Source organism: Pan troglodytes, chromosome 10, assembly GCF_028858775.2.
Source record: "Pan troglodytes isolate AG18354 chromosome 10, NHGRI_mPanTro3-v2.0_pri, whole genome shotgun sequence".
NCBI lineage: Eukaryota > Metazoa > Chordata > Mammalia > Primates > Hominidae > Pan > Pan troglodytes.
This window is the reverse complement of record NC_072408.2, coordinates 130,977,160-130,992,948: the sequence shown is the minus strand read 5'-3', so window position 1 is coordinate 130,992,948 and position 15,789 is coordinate 130,977,160. Positions and strand designations below refer to the sequence as shown.

Genomic DNA, 15,789 nt, shown 5'->3' with positions numbered 1-15,789 from the left:
CCACCATATTTTGGGGTGATTTTTTAGTGCAGCAATGGATAACTAGAACATACTTGTTTCCCATTTGCAGTTGGGGAAACTGAGATCTCGGAGGTGAAAAGACTTGCCCGATTCAGTTGCTAAGTAGCAGAACCAAGGTTCCTGGAGCGCAGGTTCCTGACCGTCAGGCCACACAGCCTCTGCACCAGGCTGGAAGAGGGAACACTGTGGGATGCGAAAGCTTCCCGTGTATTCAGGAAGCTCTAAGATGAGCCGGCGAACATGAGAGCCTGAAAGAGGGGTGACAAAGAAGCATGGCTCTGCCCGACACTCGCAAGAGGGCAGGGAGATGGGGTCCAACTGGCTTACTGAGTGACTCAGGGAACTATCGAACGGTCACAGGACATCACTTTGCAGGATAAAATCAGACCCACTGCCAGAGCCACGGCTGAAAAACAGACCCGAGTGGGGGAGGCGGCGGAATCTGTCTCCTGCACAGCACAGTCTCCAAGCTTAAGCCATCGTGTGTGACCAGAAACCAGAGGAGGGGCGCCGGCACTCCTGACCTGTCCAAACAGTAGGGCTTTGTGTGCCTTCACATGGAGAGATGAAGGTGCACGATCCCTAAGGCAGCTGTGACAGGCCATAGGTTCCCAATAACCCCAGCTTCCTTCTCGGGATCAGAGCAGCAGAGAACTCTCAGGAAGAGGCAGTTCTATTGCCTGCCCAGAGCAGGCCTGGAGGAAGCCCCAAGAACGATGGAAAATTGGGACCCAATAAGGGGACACATGCAGAGGTCCAGGCTGCTGTCCAGGGACACCTGGATTAATCCAGCCCCCTGGATTAAGGTGAGGTCTGTTATTTAGCAGCCACTGCCCACCTTCCTCCTGAGAGGAGAGCTGCCTTCCCCCTCCTCTCTGCTTTTAATCTAACCTATGTTTATTATAAGGAAACCTCTGTAAGTGGAACCTCTGGAAGCCAGAACCAAGCCCAGGGAAACAGCTTCAGGCATGTCGGATCGGCTCTAGGGTAACACATTTGTCCTGGTTTGCCCAGGACCTTCCTAGTTTTAGCACTGACAGTCTCAAATCCCAGGAAACCCCTCCGTCACAGACATCACCCCAGGACAATGGGTCACCTTAGTCTACTTCTGCTGCAGACACCAAAATTTGTTCACACTCTGTGGTCAGAACCAAAGCTCCCCTCCCTCCCCCAAATTAAAGAAAAAACCCCAGGCTAGGTGGCTCACGCCTGTAATCCCAGCACTCTGGGAGGCCGAGGCGGGTGGATCACTTGAGGTCGAGAGTTCGAGACCAGACTGGCCAACATGGTGAAACCTGTCTCTACTAAAAATACAAAAATTAGCCAGGGTGTGGTGGCGCACACCTGTAATCCCAGCTACTTGGGTGGCTAAGGCACAAGAATCGCTTGAACCTGAGAGGTGGAGGTTATGGTGAGCTGAGATCACACCACTGCACTCCAGCCTAGGTGACAGAGTGAGACTCCATCTCAAAAAAAAGAAAAAGAAAAACCCCACTAGTTCATGGTCCCTTCTCTCACCTTGAGTGAGACCACCTTTGACCCTGGGGGAGAAAAGGCATGACCTTGAGTAATAAAAATTGCAGCAATAATAACAATGATAGTGGTAGCTAACACAATTAGAGTGCTTCTTGAACACCAGATCGTGTTGCAAACCCTTCCCAGGTAGTACCTCTTTCAGTCCTCACTACAACCCAATAAGGGAGGAGCTATTCTTACCATTGTTTCCTGGTGGAGGTTACTGAGTCTGGAGGAGTGAAGTGCCTCGCCCAAGATCACACAACCAGCTGTGGTGGAGTTGGGATTCTCACTCAAGCAGATTGTCTGAGTTCAAAGCTGACTGCGGCACTTTCTAGCTGGGTGGCTTTGGGCAATTACATGAAGTCACCTCCTGAGCCTCACTTTGCTCATTGATATGGTTTGGCTCTATGTCCCCACCCAAATCTCATCTTGAATCTTGAATTGTACTCCCATAATTCCCACATATTGTGGGAGGGACCCAGTAGGAGATAATTTGAATTGTGGGGGTGGTTTCCCCTATACTGTTCTTGTGGTAGTGAATAAGTCTCATGAGATCTGATGGTTTTATCAGGGGTTTCTGCTTTTGCATCTTCCTCATTTTTCTCTTGCCACCACCATGTAAGAAGTGCCTTTCACCTCCCACCATGATTGTACTGTAAATCCAATTAAACCTCTTTTTCTTCCCAGTCTCAGGTATGTCTTTATCAGCAGCATGAAAACGGACTAATACAGTAAATTAGTACCAGTAGAGTGGGGCATTGCTGAAAATATACCTGAAAATGTGGAAGCAACTTTGGAACTGAGTAACAGACAGAGGTTGGAACAGTTTGGAGGGCTCAGAGGAAGACAGGAAAATGTGGGAAAGTTTGGAACCTCCTAGAGACTTGTTGAATGGCTTTGACAAAAATGCTGATAGTGATGTAAACAATAAGGTCCAGGCTGAGATGGTCTCAGATGGAGATGAGGATCTTATTGGGAACTAGAACAAAGCTTTGTTTTAGCAAAGAGACTGGAGGCATTTTGCCCCTACCCTATAGATTTGTGGAACTTTGAACTTGAGAGAGATTATTTAGGGTATCTGGTGGAAGAAATTTCTAAGCAGCAAAGCATTCAAGAGGTGACTTGAGTGCTACTAAAAGCATTCCAGGCCGGGCGCTGTGACTCATGCCTGTAATCTCAGCACTTTGGGAGGCTGAGGCAGGCAGATCACGAGGTCAGGAGTTCAAGACCAGCCTGGCCAAGATGGTGAAACCTCGTCTCTGCTAAAAATACAAAAGTTAGCTAGGCATGGTGGCAGGCGCCTGTAGTCCCAGCTACTCGGGACTGAGGCTGAGGCAGAAGAATCGCTTGAACCCGGGAGGCAGAGGTTGCAGTAAGCCAAGATCACGCCACTGCACTCCCCAGCCTGGGCAACAGAGCAAGACTCCATTTCAAAAAGGAAAAAAAAAAAAGCATTCCATTTTAAAAGGGAAACAGCATAAAAGTTTGGAAAAATTGCAGGCTAATGATGCAGTAGAAAAGAAAAACCCATTTTTTGAGGAGAAATTCAAGCTGGCTGCAGAAATTTGCATAAGTAACAAGGAGCAGACTGTTAATCCCCAAGACAATGAGGAAAATGTCTCCAGGGCATGTCAGAGGTTTTCATGGCAGCCTCTCCCATCACAGATCTGAGAGCCTAGGAGAAAACAATGGTTTTGTGGGCCAGGACCAGGGTCCCCATGCTGTGTGCAGGCTAGAGACTTGGTGCCCTGCATCCCAGCTGCTCCAGCTGTTGCTAACAGGGGCCAAGGTACAGCTCATCTCATGGTTTCAGAGGGTGCAAGCCCCAAACCTTGGCAGCTTCCAAGTGGTGTTGATCCTGCAGGTGCGTGGAAGTCAAGAAGTGAGGTTTGGGAACCTCCACCTAGATTTCAGAAGATGTATGGAAATGCCTGGAAGCCCAGGCAGAAGCTTGCTGCAGGGGTGGGGCCCTCAAGGAGAACCTCTGCTAGGCCAGTGCAGAGGGAAATGTGGGGTCAGAGGCCCCACAGAGAGTCCCTACTGGGGCACTACCTAGTGGAGCTGTGAGAAGAGGGCCACTGTCCTGCAGACCCCAGAATTGTAGATCCACCGACAGCTTGCACCATGCGCCTGGAAAAGCCACAGACATTCAATGCCAGCCTGTGAAAGCAGCCAGGAGGGAGGCTGTACCCTGCAAAGCCACAGAGGTGGAGCTGCCCAAGACTGTGGGAACCCACCTCTTGTATCAGCATGACCTGGATGTGAGACATGGAGTCAAAGGAGATCATTTGGAGCTTTAAAATTTGACTGCCCCACTGGATTTCAGATTTGTAACCCCTTTGTTTTGCCCAACTTCTCCCATTTGTAACGGCTGTATTTATCCAATACCTGTACCCCCATTTTATCTAGGAAGTGACTAGCTTGCTTTTGATTTTACAGGCTCATAGGTGGAAGGGACTTGCCTTGTGTCAGATGAGACTTTGGACTGTGGACTTTTGGGTTAATGCTGAAATGAGTTAAGACTTTAGGGGACTGTTTGGAAGGCATGATTGGTTTTGAAATATGAAGATATGAGATTTGGAGGGGCCAAGGGTGGAAAGATATGGTTTGGCTGTGTCCCCACCCAAATCTCATCTTGAATTGTATTCCATAATTCCCATGTGCTGTGGGAGGGACCCCGTGGGAGATAATTGGAATCATGGGGGTGGTTTCCCCCATGCTGCTCTGGTAGTAGTGAATAAGTCTCATGAGATCTGATGGTTTTATCAGGGGTCTCTGCTTTTGCATCTGCCTCACTTTTCTCCTGCCACTGCCATGTAAGAGGTACTTTTTACCTCCCACCATGATTCTGAGGCCTCCCCAGCCATGTGGAACTGTAAATCCAATTAAACCTCTTTTTCTTCCCAGTCTCAGGTATGTCTTTATCAGCAGCATGAAAACGGACTAATATACTCATCTATAAAATGGGGGTAACAACCCTCCTCAGAGGACTATTGTGACAAAGAAATGAGAGAACATAAGGAAACAGTCCAGTTCATGCCTGGTATATAAGGGCCTGATAAATATATATGGTGATGATGATGATGATGATGATTACTATTTTTCCTATTGCAGAACTCAGTGGATATGGAACCTCCAGAAGCCGGCACAAAGTCCAGGGAAACTAGATGAGGTGGTTCTTCCCCCTCCAGGCCAGCCCAACCCAAGCCACACCCAGAAAGCCACTCAGGGCAGGGCACCAGCTGGCAGCAGCAGAGGCTACACCAAACCCATTCCCAAACACCTCACATGTGTCACTCAAAGTCAGGCACAGTCTTTAATGCACCTATAACACTCCAGGAATAGGACATTTCTCCCAGAGGGGATTTGGTAAAGGAGGGTGGGTTCGATGGCTCCTCTGAGACTCATGTGGCCTTGGTACTTGTATCAGTCAGTTATCATTGCAAAACAAACAACTGCAGAAGTTCAGAGGCAAACACCAGTGAGCGTTCACTACCCACACATCTGGGGTGGTTGGTAGGAGGCTCTGTTGATCTTGGCTGGGCTCTCCCAGATGTCTAGGAGTTGGCTGGATGTTGGCTAATCCAGGCTGGCCTCAGCAGGAACCGCTAGATGTCTCACCTGTGCTCCACATGTCTAACTAGGCTTGTTCTCACAACGGTGGCAGAGACTCAAGTGATTAAGTGGAAACACACAACAGCCCTTGAGGCCTAGCTTGGGGACTGGCACATCATCACTTTCTTCTCATTCTCTTGGCTAAGGCAAGTCACAGAAGGTGGTGAATATCTGCCACCTTGTGGACTGGAGAAGCTTCAAGGTCACATTGCAAAAGGCATGAATATAGGAGGTGAGAAGCAATTCGCATTCAGGCTCTAATTGAGCCACTTGGTGGTGAAATGTTACTCTTCCCAGCCAAACCTCTCCCCTACTCCATTTTTTTTAAAAAGCACCAAATGTGTATTATAACATCCTGAAATCATTATTTCAAACCTCTCCCTAGTTAAGAACCCCTTTTTTTATTATGTCCAAATAGTAAGTACAAACCACATATTTATAAAGACATGAACCTCCTGAACTTAGAGGTGCTGCTCTTGAGAAGTTAACTTTTTATAAATTAGATATTATTTGCTTTAGGTAGGAAAGTTCTGCTATTCAGGTGAATCTTCAAAATTTTAAACAATTGCCGAAATAGACTCCATTAAATTTAGCTTAGATAAGTCGCCTTAAAAGAGGAATCCAGCAAGGATTCTGGAAATTAGAAGTAATGACCTGGGAGTCCAGGTCTCAACAGTCCAGCCCTGTTTCTCCATCTGTAAAACTGGAATCATAACAATAGTGATGCTAATATTAATGATATTGTATGTTATTTCATTTGAGTTTCCCCACAGTCTCAGAAGCTAGAATAATTACTATCCCTTCATTGTACAGATGAGGAAAATGAGACTCAGAAAGGGTGAGTGATTTACCCAAAGTCACACAGCTCATGTTCAAGGCAGAGTTCGGTTAGAACCTCTGTGTTGGCTGGGCGCGGTGGCTCACACCTATAATCCCAGCACTTTGGGAGGCCAAGGTGGGTGGATCACGAGGTCAGGGGTTCGAGACCAGCCTGACCCTGACTGACATAGTGAAACCCCGTCTCTACTAAAAATACAAAAAAATTAGCTGGGCGTGGTGGCAGGCGCCTGTAATCTCAGCTACTCAGGAGGCTGAGGCAGGAGAATTGCTTGAACCCGGGAGGTGGAGGTTGCAGTGAGCCAAGATCGCGCCACTGCACTCCAGCCTGGGCAACAGAGCAAGACTCTGTCTCAAAAAAAAAAAAAAAAAAAAAAAAAAGAACCTCCGTGTTCCCTTCTACACTGCTGATGGGAATGAAACTAATACAGCCACTATGGAAAACAGTGTGGAGATCCCTTAAGGAACTAAAAGCAGAACCACCATTTGATCCAGTGATCCCACTACCAGGAATCTACCCAGAGCAAAAGAAGTCATTATATGAAAAAGATATTTGCACACGCATGTTTATAGCAGCACAATTTGCAATTGCAAAATTGTGGAACCAACCCAAATGCCCATCAATCAACGAGTGAATAAAGAAACCATGGCATATATACACAATGGAATGCTACTCAGCCATAAAAAGGAATGAATTAGTGGCATTCACAGCAACCTGGATGGGATTGGAGGCTATCATTCTAAGTGAAGTAACTCAAGAATGGAAAACCAAACATTCTATGTTCTCACTTATAGGTGGGAGCTAAGCTATGAGGATGCAAAGGCATAAGAATGACACAATGGACTTTGCGGACTCGGGGAAAGGGTGGGAAGGGGGTGAGGGATAAAAGACTACAAATTGGGTGCAGTGTACACTGCTTGAGTGATGGGTGCACCAAAATCTCACAAATCGCCACTAAAGAACTGACTCATGTCACCAAATACCATCTTTTCCCCAAAAAACCTACGGAAATAAAACTTTTTTTAATTAAAAAAAAATGAAACAAAACCTCTGTGTTCCAACTCTCAGCCCTAGGTTCTTTCTCCCTCCTCAGTTATGCAACCCAGCAAAAAGATAACTAGCGAAGGGGAGGGTGGGATTAACTCACATGGCCTCTGTGGGTTTCTCATTAGAAGAAACTGTTCTTTCCCTTGCTTTTCCATTGTGGTTTTTCTTTTTTTCTGATTTTACCATGAACCACCTCGTTTGGATATACCCAATCTAGCTTCCTGGAACTGTGCGGAAAAGCTGCTCTCAAAGCCTCCTCCTCCCTTTTTCTCCCTTTTCTTTTTCCAGCTGCAGCTGCAGCCGGGGCCCTGAGTGCCTGCTCTCCAGCAGCTGGGAATGCCTGCATTTTTGGGAATCCAACAGACCAAGGCCCCACTTTTTTCTATTACCAGTAGGCACTTTCCCCAGAAGTCCTGCCAAAGCTGCCTCCAAGGCCCTGACAGTGTCGCGCAGGCCCCGGAGAAACAACTGAACAAGATTAAGACCAATAAAACAGATTTCACTTCCAAAAGATGGCCAAATGCTCCTGAGATGGCAGAAATTGGAAGCATCAAGACTTAGAAAATTGTGTCTTAGAAAATACCCCATCATCACTGGAGTGCTGTTGAATTTCCTTTTACTACCATTTTGAAACTGGAAAAAGGCCCCAGGCCCCAGGCTGGAGGTCAGGAAGAGCAGAGCTGTGGCAAGCCTGGAACCCGAGGCCACTGGGCCAGCTGCTTTCAAGGCCACATGTGCGGGGGAACGGCACAGAGCTGTCTGATTCTGGAATCATCCGTCTGGAGACTGAGCTAGGCGTGCCTGTTGGTGGCACTGGCTAATTGCTCTCGTGTTTTCTTTCAATAAATAGCACCCTTGTTCAGATCCTCTGAGCTCCTATTAGGGAAGCAGGAAAATGGTCAAGATCCCTGCCCTCTGGGGCTGGCATTTTACTGCGGGAAGCAGGTAATAAAGAATAGATATGGCCGGGTGCGGTGGCTCATGCCTGTAATCCCAGCACTTTGGGAGGCCGAGACAGATGGATCACCTGAGGTCGGGAGTTCAAGACCAGCCTGGCCAACATGGTGAAATCCCATCTCTACTAAAAATACAAAAAAAAAAGTAGCCAGGTGTGGTCATGCACACCTGTAATCCCAGCTACTAAGGAGGCTGAGGCAGGAGAATCTCTTGAACCCGGGAAGTGGAGGTTGCAGTGAGCTGAGATCGCACCACTGCACTCCAGCCTGGGCAACAGAGCAAGACTCCGTCTCAAAAAAAAGAAAAAAAAAAAAAAGAGGGAGGTGGCAGGAGGATCAGGTCAGAAGAGGAGAAGTGACGACAGAATCAGAGGTTGGAATCTGCGCTTTGAAGATGAGGAAGGAGCCATGAGCTAAAGAATTCAGGAAGTTTCTACATGCTGGACAAGGTCAGGGAATAGAGCCTCTCACAGCGCGCCAGAAGGAACGCAGCCCTGTGGACGACTTGATTTTAGCCCAGTGAGATGCATTTTGGACTTCTGGCCTCCAGAACTGTGAGATAATGAATGTGCATTGTTTTAAGCACTCGGTTTGTGATCATCTGTTAGAGCAGCAACAGGAAGCGATCACAGGGATTTAGCCAAGCTGAGGGGGAAAGTGTTCCAGGCACGGCCACAGCAGGTGCGAAGGCCCTGAGGCAGGGAGCGTATTTGGAAGGCTCCAGGAAGAGTGAGGAGGCGGGGGTGGCTGGGGCAGTGTGCATGCGAGGAGATGAGAGAGGGAATGGGCTGGTGTGTGTGGTGACAGAGACCTTGGAAAAAGCTCTGGCTTTTGCTTGGAGAGACACGGGAAGGCCCTGCAGTTCTCATCAGAGCTGTCAGCAAGTCGAGTGGGAAGGACCTCCTTGGGACACATTCTTTCCCAGCTCCCACACTAACCAGCATAGCATCGGGGATGTCACTGTGCTACAGCATCAGCTCTGAGGGCAGGGGACTTTGTTTACTACTCAAGACACGGAACCTAATCACATCTGCAAAGACCTTTTTTCCCAATAAAGTCGCATTCACAGGTTCCGGGTGGACACATTTCTGGGGGGACCACCATTCGGCTTAGTCCACCCCTCTGACCTGTTCACAGCCGGGGGTCTCAGGAAAGAGAGCTGCCTCCAAAATATGACGCCTGGACCCACAGGCATGCGTGACCAGTTACAAGCTCTTCTCTTTGGCTCCGGATTAGAGACTTCCTTTTCCCAAGCTCTTTCTCCTGTGTCCAGTCTTGCCTGTTGACTGCCCTCTGGAGCTGACATATCTGGAAGTGGAGTGATGATAGAGAGAGCATCCCAGATAAAATGAGGATGGCAGCTACTTGGGGGCTCAACACCCACAGCAGGGCCCCCGCCATTCCAGACCTCCCTGGGCAAAAGAAACCTCGCCTTTCACTTTCTGTCCCTCCTGATAACGTGCCCCGCAACCCTCGCCGGTGGGCAGGTCTATCCTTGCCTTTTTCTCTCCCTTCTTCTCCCATCTTTCTGCCTCTTGCCTCGCTCTTTCAGTTTTCAGGAACTATCACTCACTAAACCATCAATACATCCCATTTTGCCTGGGGCAGCCCAGGTTTACATGGGTTGTCCCAGTGTGATTAGAAACAGCAGTCTTTTCACTCGAGATGCCCCAGTTTGGACAATAAGTTCTATGGTCCTGCTGCACGGGAATACCCTTTTTGAGCCAGAGTTCATCAGACTTGAATAATGTGCTGGACTCCATGGCGAGGCATTAAAATTCCTACAAAGACACCTCAAGCTGTTTATTTAAACTACGCATCAGAGAATGTGATTTACAACACAAAAACCTGAAACCAGGTATAAAGTCGCCATCCAGTCTTCCAGCTGTTCAAGTCAAACGTTTTCAAGCCATCCCCAATTTCTCTCTGTCATTTGTATCACACGTGCCATTTGTCAGCAAATCCTATTGGTTCTGCTTTCCGGACGCCTCCAGAATGCAACCCCTGCTGTCCACCCCCGGCAAGGCCACTGGCATCTCAGGCTGAACCATTGCAGGGCTTTAAACAGAAGAGTGACATGCTCCAGCTTGTATTTTAACATGCGACATGATCCTTTTAAAGCATTCACCCGTTCCTGTCACTCTTCTGCACAAAACTCTGCCAGGGCTCACATCTCACTCATTGCAAAAGCTTAAGTTCTCACAATGGTCCAGGAGGCCCTGTGTGATCCCCCATCTCCTCCCAGTCGCTCGGCTGCCTGCCCTTCCTAATGGTGTCCTCGTTCCCTCCACTCCCACCTCCTGGCGGTGCTGCTGGTCCTCACGCACGCCACCCACACCCAGCACTCCTTGTCTTGACCTTTCTAAGGCCATGCAGATGTCCCTCCCAGGGAGGCCCCTCCTGGCCCCCATCTGAGATGGTGCACACAGCCCTCCCCAGTACCCCATTACCCCCACTCCCTTGATCTCTTTCTCCAAAGCTCTGATCCCCACTCATCTTCCTATGTGTTTTATTTGCTGACCTTATAGATCTCCCATCTGCTCCCACTAGAATCTCGGCTTCGAGGGGACAAGGATTTGGGTCTACCTTGTTCACTGCTGTGTCATGAGCTACTAAAACATATCTGGCACATAGTAGGTGCTCTTCAAAGCTCAGAGAGAGCTTTCAGACTCTCTAACACAGGGGTCCCCAACCCCTGGGCCACAGATGGGTATCAGTCCTATTAGGAACCAGGCCACACAGCAGGAGGTAAGCTGCGGGTGAGCAAGCAAAGCTTAGCTCCACCTCCTGTCGGATCAGCAGCAGCGTGAGGTTCTCATAGGAGTGAGAACCCTATTGTGAACTGCACAAGCGAAGGATCTAGGTTCTGTGCTCCTTATGAGAATCTAATGCCTGATGATCTGTCACTGTCTCTTGTCGCCCCCAGATGGGACCATCTAGTTGCAGGGATACAAGCTCAGGACTCCCACTGATTCTACATTATAATGAGTACGTAATAATAATAGAAATAAGTGCACAGCACATGTAATGCACTTAAATCATGCCGAAACCATTCCTGCGCCCTCCAGCCCAGTCTGTGAAAAAATTGTCTTCCACAAAACCAGTCCCTGGTGCTAAAAAGGTTGGGGACCACTGCTCTAACACATAGTCATGTTCCCCAGGTTGAGAGACATTTATTTAGAAGATAGTGCAGCTGTCCCTAGCCTCCCATTCCTAACCATCCCATCTGTTGGGGTCATACTCACCTGCTCTGTGGCTTTACTCACCTTTCCTAAGCTGCATTCCCCCAACAAAGTCACAGCACTCTATCCAAGGCCAAACCTCATTCTCTCCCCCAACTTGTCTAGAGAACGAGGCAACTCCCAAATCCTCCCTCCCTCACCACCATTGCTTCGCTGGTACAAAATTCCTTAGTTCAACAGATGTTTCAAATAACTAAAAACTAATCTGGTCCTTTTACATAGGATTTCCTCATACGAGAAAGGAAGTATTTAGGCTGTATGTGTTGGGGCAGGGGAAACAACAGAAATTTTTTTGCCTTTTGTTTTATTCTTTAGGCATGTTTTTTACTTCTACCTTTTTTCCTTAATAACATGGAAGTTTAGGCCAGGCGCGGTGGCTCACGCCTGTAATCCCAGCAGTTTGGGAGGCTGAGGCAGGTGAATCACCTGAGGTGGGAAGTTCAAGACCAGCCTGACCAACATGGTGTAACCCTGTCTGTGCTAAAAATACAAAATTAGCCGGGTGTGGTGGTGCATGCCTGTAATCCCAGCTACTCGGGCGGCTGAGGCAGGAGAATTGCTTGAACCCAGGAGGCGGCGGTTGTGGTGAGCCAAGATAGCACCATTGCACCCCAGCCTGGGCAACAAGAGCGAAACTCCATCTCACAACAACAAAAACAACAACAACAAAAACATGGAACTTTGTGAAATGTTTTGAGACCCTGAGAAGTGACTTGCACAACGTCACGCAGCAGAAATGAGAATCCTGCTCGGCAGCCTCCCAGTGCTTACTTGCTCCATAATTCATGAAAGAGGCATCTGCAGAACATAACCCTTTCCCAGCTTTCAGCGAAGCTGCAGCTCCGAGAGGAGCCAGACACGTGGCCAGCCAGTCCCATGAGATGTGAATGCTGTAATGGAGGAGTGGGGGCAGGTCGTGGAAGCAGAGAAGTGTTGGCTTGGCATTGCAGGAGGAGAGGATGCTCCTGCTGAGTTTTGAAGGCTGTTGTTCTGGAGAAAAATGTGGAAGAATTCAACCTGGGAAGTGGCCATGTTGACAGGCAAGGAAGGGGAAGGGACTCCCAGAAGAGAGAACTGTGTGACAAACACCAAGGCCAGGAGGAGTGCGGTACATTTGGGAAACCACAAGGAGGCCAATATGGTTGGCTTCAGGGTGGCTGTGCCTTTATGGGAAGCCAGGAACCTTGGAGATTGTCCTGCCAGGAATGTGAAACCATGGAATGATGTAGAGTTAACAGCATCCATTTGGGGGTCTAGAAAGATCACTCCATATGAATCAGAACTGAGGCAGGAAGACCTCTTAGGATGCCTCGGCTGTTGTTCTGGAGAAAAACATGGAAGAATTCAACTTGGGAAGTGGTCATGTTGACAGATAGGGGAGTCAGGGTGCTGGGGACACTTCAGAGAAGAGTTAATTGGTGGCCTGTGACAGCTGGTGAAAGACTGGGTGTAGGATTTTTGGATTTGGGATCTGCGTGTCTAGGGACGCTGTTTGCTAAGAAATGGGAATGTGAGAACATGTTTGAGGGTGAGATGTGGAATTTACAATGTCTCCCGGCACCCAAGTGGAGATGGCTAGCCCACCCTGGAGAGTGGGTCCAGGCTGGGAAGTGAAGCTGGAGCCATCATCACAGGAGGGAGCAGATGTGTGGGCTGCACACGGTTGCTCAAGGAGAATATGAAGAGGGGATAGAAATAGATTATGGTCGGGAGATAGCATCATTTAAGAAGCAAGTGAAGGAAGAAGCCAAAGACAAGTCAAGGTGAGGTAGGAAACCAGCAGGACTTATTTTCTGGGCACAACCCTGTTGACTGAGACAGAATCTGGTTCAGACAGAATAAAGTAAAGAAACAGGCAGGAACAAGCGGATGGCTATGAAAGTGATCCCTGGCTGCCCTCAGTGCTCATTAACCTAGGACACTCCCACCAGCCCCGTAACAGTTTACAAATGCCATGGCGACGACCCAGAAGTTACCACTTCTTTCCATGACAATGACCCGGAAGTTACTGCTCCTTTCTAGAAAGTTCTAAATAATCTACCCCTCAATTTGCATTAACCTGCCCCTTAATTTGCATGTTATTGAAAGTGGGTATAAGTGGGTATAAACACAGTTTCCAGGAGCCCATAGGCTGCTGATTCTGAGCACACTACCTATGAGTTAGCCCTGCTCCACAAGGAGAAATACCATTGAATAAAATATTGCTGTCTAACACCACCAGATCGCCCTTCAATTCTTTCCTGGGCAAAGCCAAGAATCCTCCCAGGCTAAGCCCCAGTTTTGGTGCTCACCTGTCCTGCAACAAATGGTCTTAAATTTTAATATCAAAATAAAACCATAAAAGTGTGGAGAGAAAAATACAGGGAAAAAATGTACATGATTTTGTAGTGGGGACTATTAGGTCTAATTTCTTGCCAGTCAATAACAATTGAATATTAGCAATTTTAACCTAATACATATCTAAATGTCACCAAAGGCAGAAAATATAATAAATGGTATTTGGGTTTTTAAAAAGTATACATATATATGTTTTTTAAAGCATATACAAGATTACAATGGGAAAATTTTTACAACATATATATATACCAAGGGTTCATAATTTAATATATAAAGAACTTCCAAAAATAAATTAAAGACAAACACTCCCTCAAACAAAGTGAGCAGGGAATGTGGACTGGTGTATTAGTTACCTACTGCTGCATAACAAGTTATCCCAAAACTCAGCAGCTTAAACAACAAACACGTATTATCTCACACTGTCTGAAGGTCAGGAATCCAGGAGCAGCTTAACTAGGGAGGGTCTAATTCAGGGTGTCTCATGCAGTCAGGAGGTAAGCTAGGGTTGTGGCCACTAAAAGGCCTGCCTGGGCCTCCAAGGTCACACCCTCTGCTGTTAGTGAGAGCCTCAGCTCCTCCCTGGTTGTTGGCTGGAGGTCTCAGTCTCTCACCATGTGGACCTCTCCACATGGCAACTCACTTCCTCCAGGGCAAATGACAGAGACAGAGACAGAGACAGAGACAGAGACAGAGTTCGTTCACTGCCCACTGCCTAGTCTCCAAAGTCACACACAGGCACTTCCACTTAACTTCATTCATTAGAACCTGGCCGTTAAATCCAACCCACACTCCTTTCTTTGAAGGGAAGAGTATCAAAGAATGTGTGCAGGCATTTTTAAAACCCAAAGGGAAATTTTAAAACACAATGGGAACTTTACAAAAGATGAAATATACAATACAAATAAGCATGAAAAACAGCCCCCCTCTGCTTTCAGGGGAAATTAATTACTCCCAGGTCCACAGCACATGGAGTTTTCTCCAGCCTGCCTGTCTTCAGCAGGGCTGTTCCCTCTGCCCGCCGCGCCCCTCCCCTCCCCATCTGGCCTCCTCTTGCAACGGCCCCCTTGTCTCCTGGGAAAAGACTCCCTCCAGCCATCATGCTTAGGCCGCATGAGCCTCCTCTTATTCCTGTTATCTCATTCGTCATGCTGTATTGTAATCACCTCTCTCATTAGCCATCAAGCTCTCTCAACTCAGGGTCCATGACTTCATCATCATTTTACTTCTAGTGCCTGGCATATAGTAGACAAATAACTAGGTCTCACGTGATAAATGGTCTACCAGGTACTTTTAGGGAACACAGAACCCATGTTTCCTGGGTCTGAAAAGAGAAGTCACGAAGACTGGGCTTCACTTCCCAGCCCTCTTGGAATGCAATCCCTCCGAGTGAGGGATTTCTCCTCGCATAGACACAATCGCCTTGCAGACTCTGCAAACCTGGCTCCTCCAGTTCTCTACAGCATGGAGGCTCCACAGTGAGGCTTATTCACCCGGACACACGATTTACATCTGTTCCTAACAACGGGCATCAAGTTGGCAGCTCAGCCCTGCCATGGGCCACAGTGATAACCCCTGTTGTGTTTCACCAAATAAACTCTGGAACTCTGGAACCCAGAGACCCACCGAGCTGGGACACCCTACCTGAGCCGCAGACACCTCTCCGCAAGCAGACAACTCGTCCAAGGACTTTCCCACATGGCAGCAAGCCTGTCAGCTTCTGCTCGTCAGCATGTGTCTTGCTCTCCAGCCCTAAGTGCTCTTCAAGGACAAAAAAACCTCTGCAAACACAATCACCTCGTGCAGCACCGTGGTCCATGAAGACTCTTACCAAGTACGGCCTGGAAAGGAGAAAAGGTGATGAGGACAAGGTGAGCTCAGGCAGCTGCTTTGTCAGTGACTTTTGAGCACCTCATAAGTATCAGTCAGCAGTGGCCACAGTGATGCTGAGTAACAAACGTATGGGTGGACACACAGCCACTGCTGAGACCGGGTGTCCCAAAGCCAAGTGCTGGACCTGTGGCTTGTTGCTTCAACCCTGGGAGGCACACGGAGTTCTGGATGTTTGGGGGGTGCACTCATAAGCAGAAAATCCAAGCCTCTAGTCTGGCTCCCCTGTTCTGGCTGTTACCCCATTACAGCTTCTGGACTTCAGCAGAGAAGAGCGAATTCTTTCCTCTCCCCTTACACTCTCTGGCTCAGGAAGCAGTGGAAAGAT

The 15,789-nt window shown here is 48.1% G+C and overlaps 1 protein-coding gene across 5 annotated transcripts in view; it reads right to left on the bottom strand.

The window, feature by feature from the left end:
- Positions 1–15,789, bottom strand: part of LOC134807419 (uncharacterized) — a 185,194-nt gene that overhangs the window by 122,806 nt on the left and 46,599 nt on the right. For 3 of the 5 annotated variants that reach the window (XR_010147857.1, XM_063785283.1, XM_063785284.1), the window contains one exon: positions 15,216–15,412. Coding sequence is in view for 2 of the 5 variants with exons in the window: in XM_063785283.1 (XP_063641353.1) it covers positions 15,216–15,412 (197 nt within the window). In the remaining 3 variants the exon portion in view is untranslated. Of the gene's footprint in view, positions 1–15,215; positions 15,413–15,789 lie in introns of those variants that run through there. The other 2 variants (XR_010147860.1, XR_010147859.1) reach the window with 1 other exon arrangement.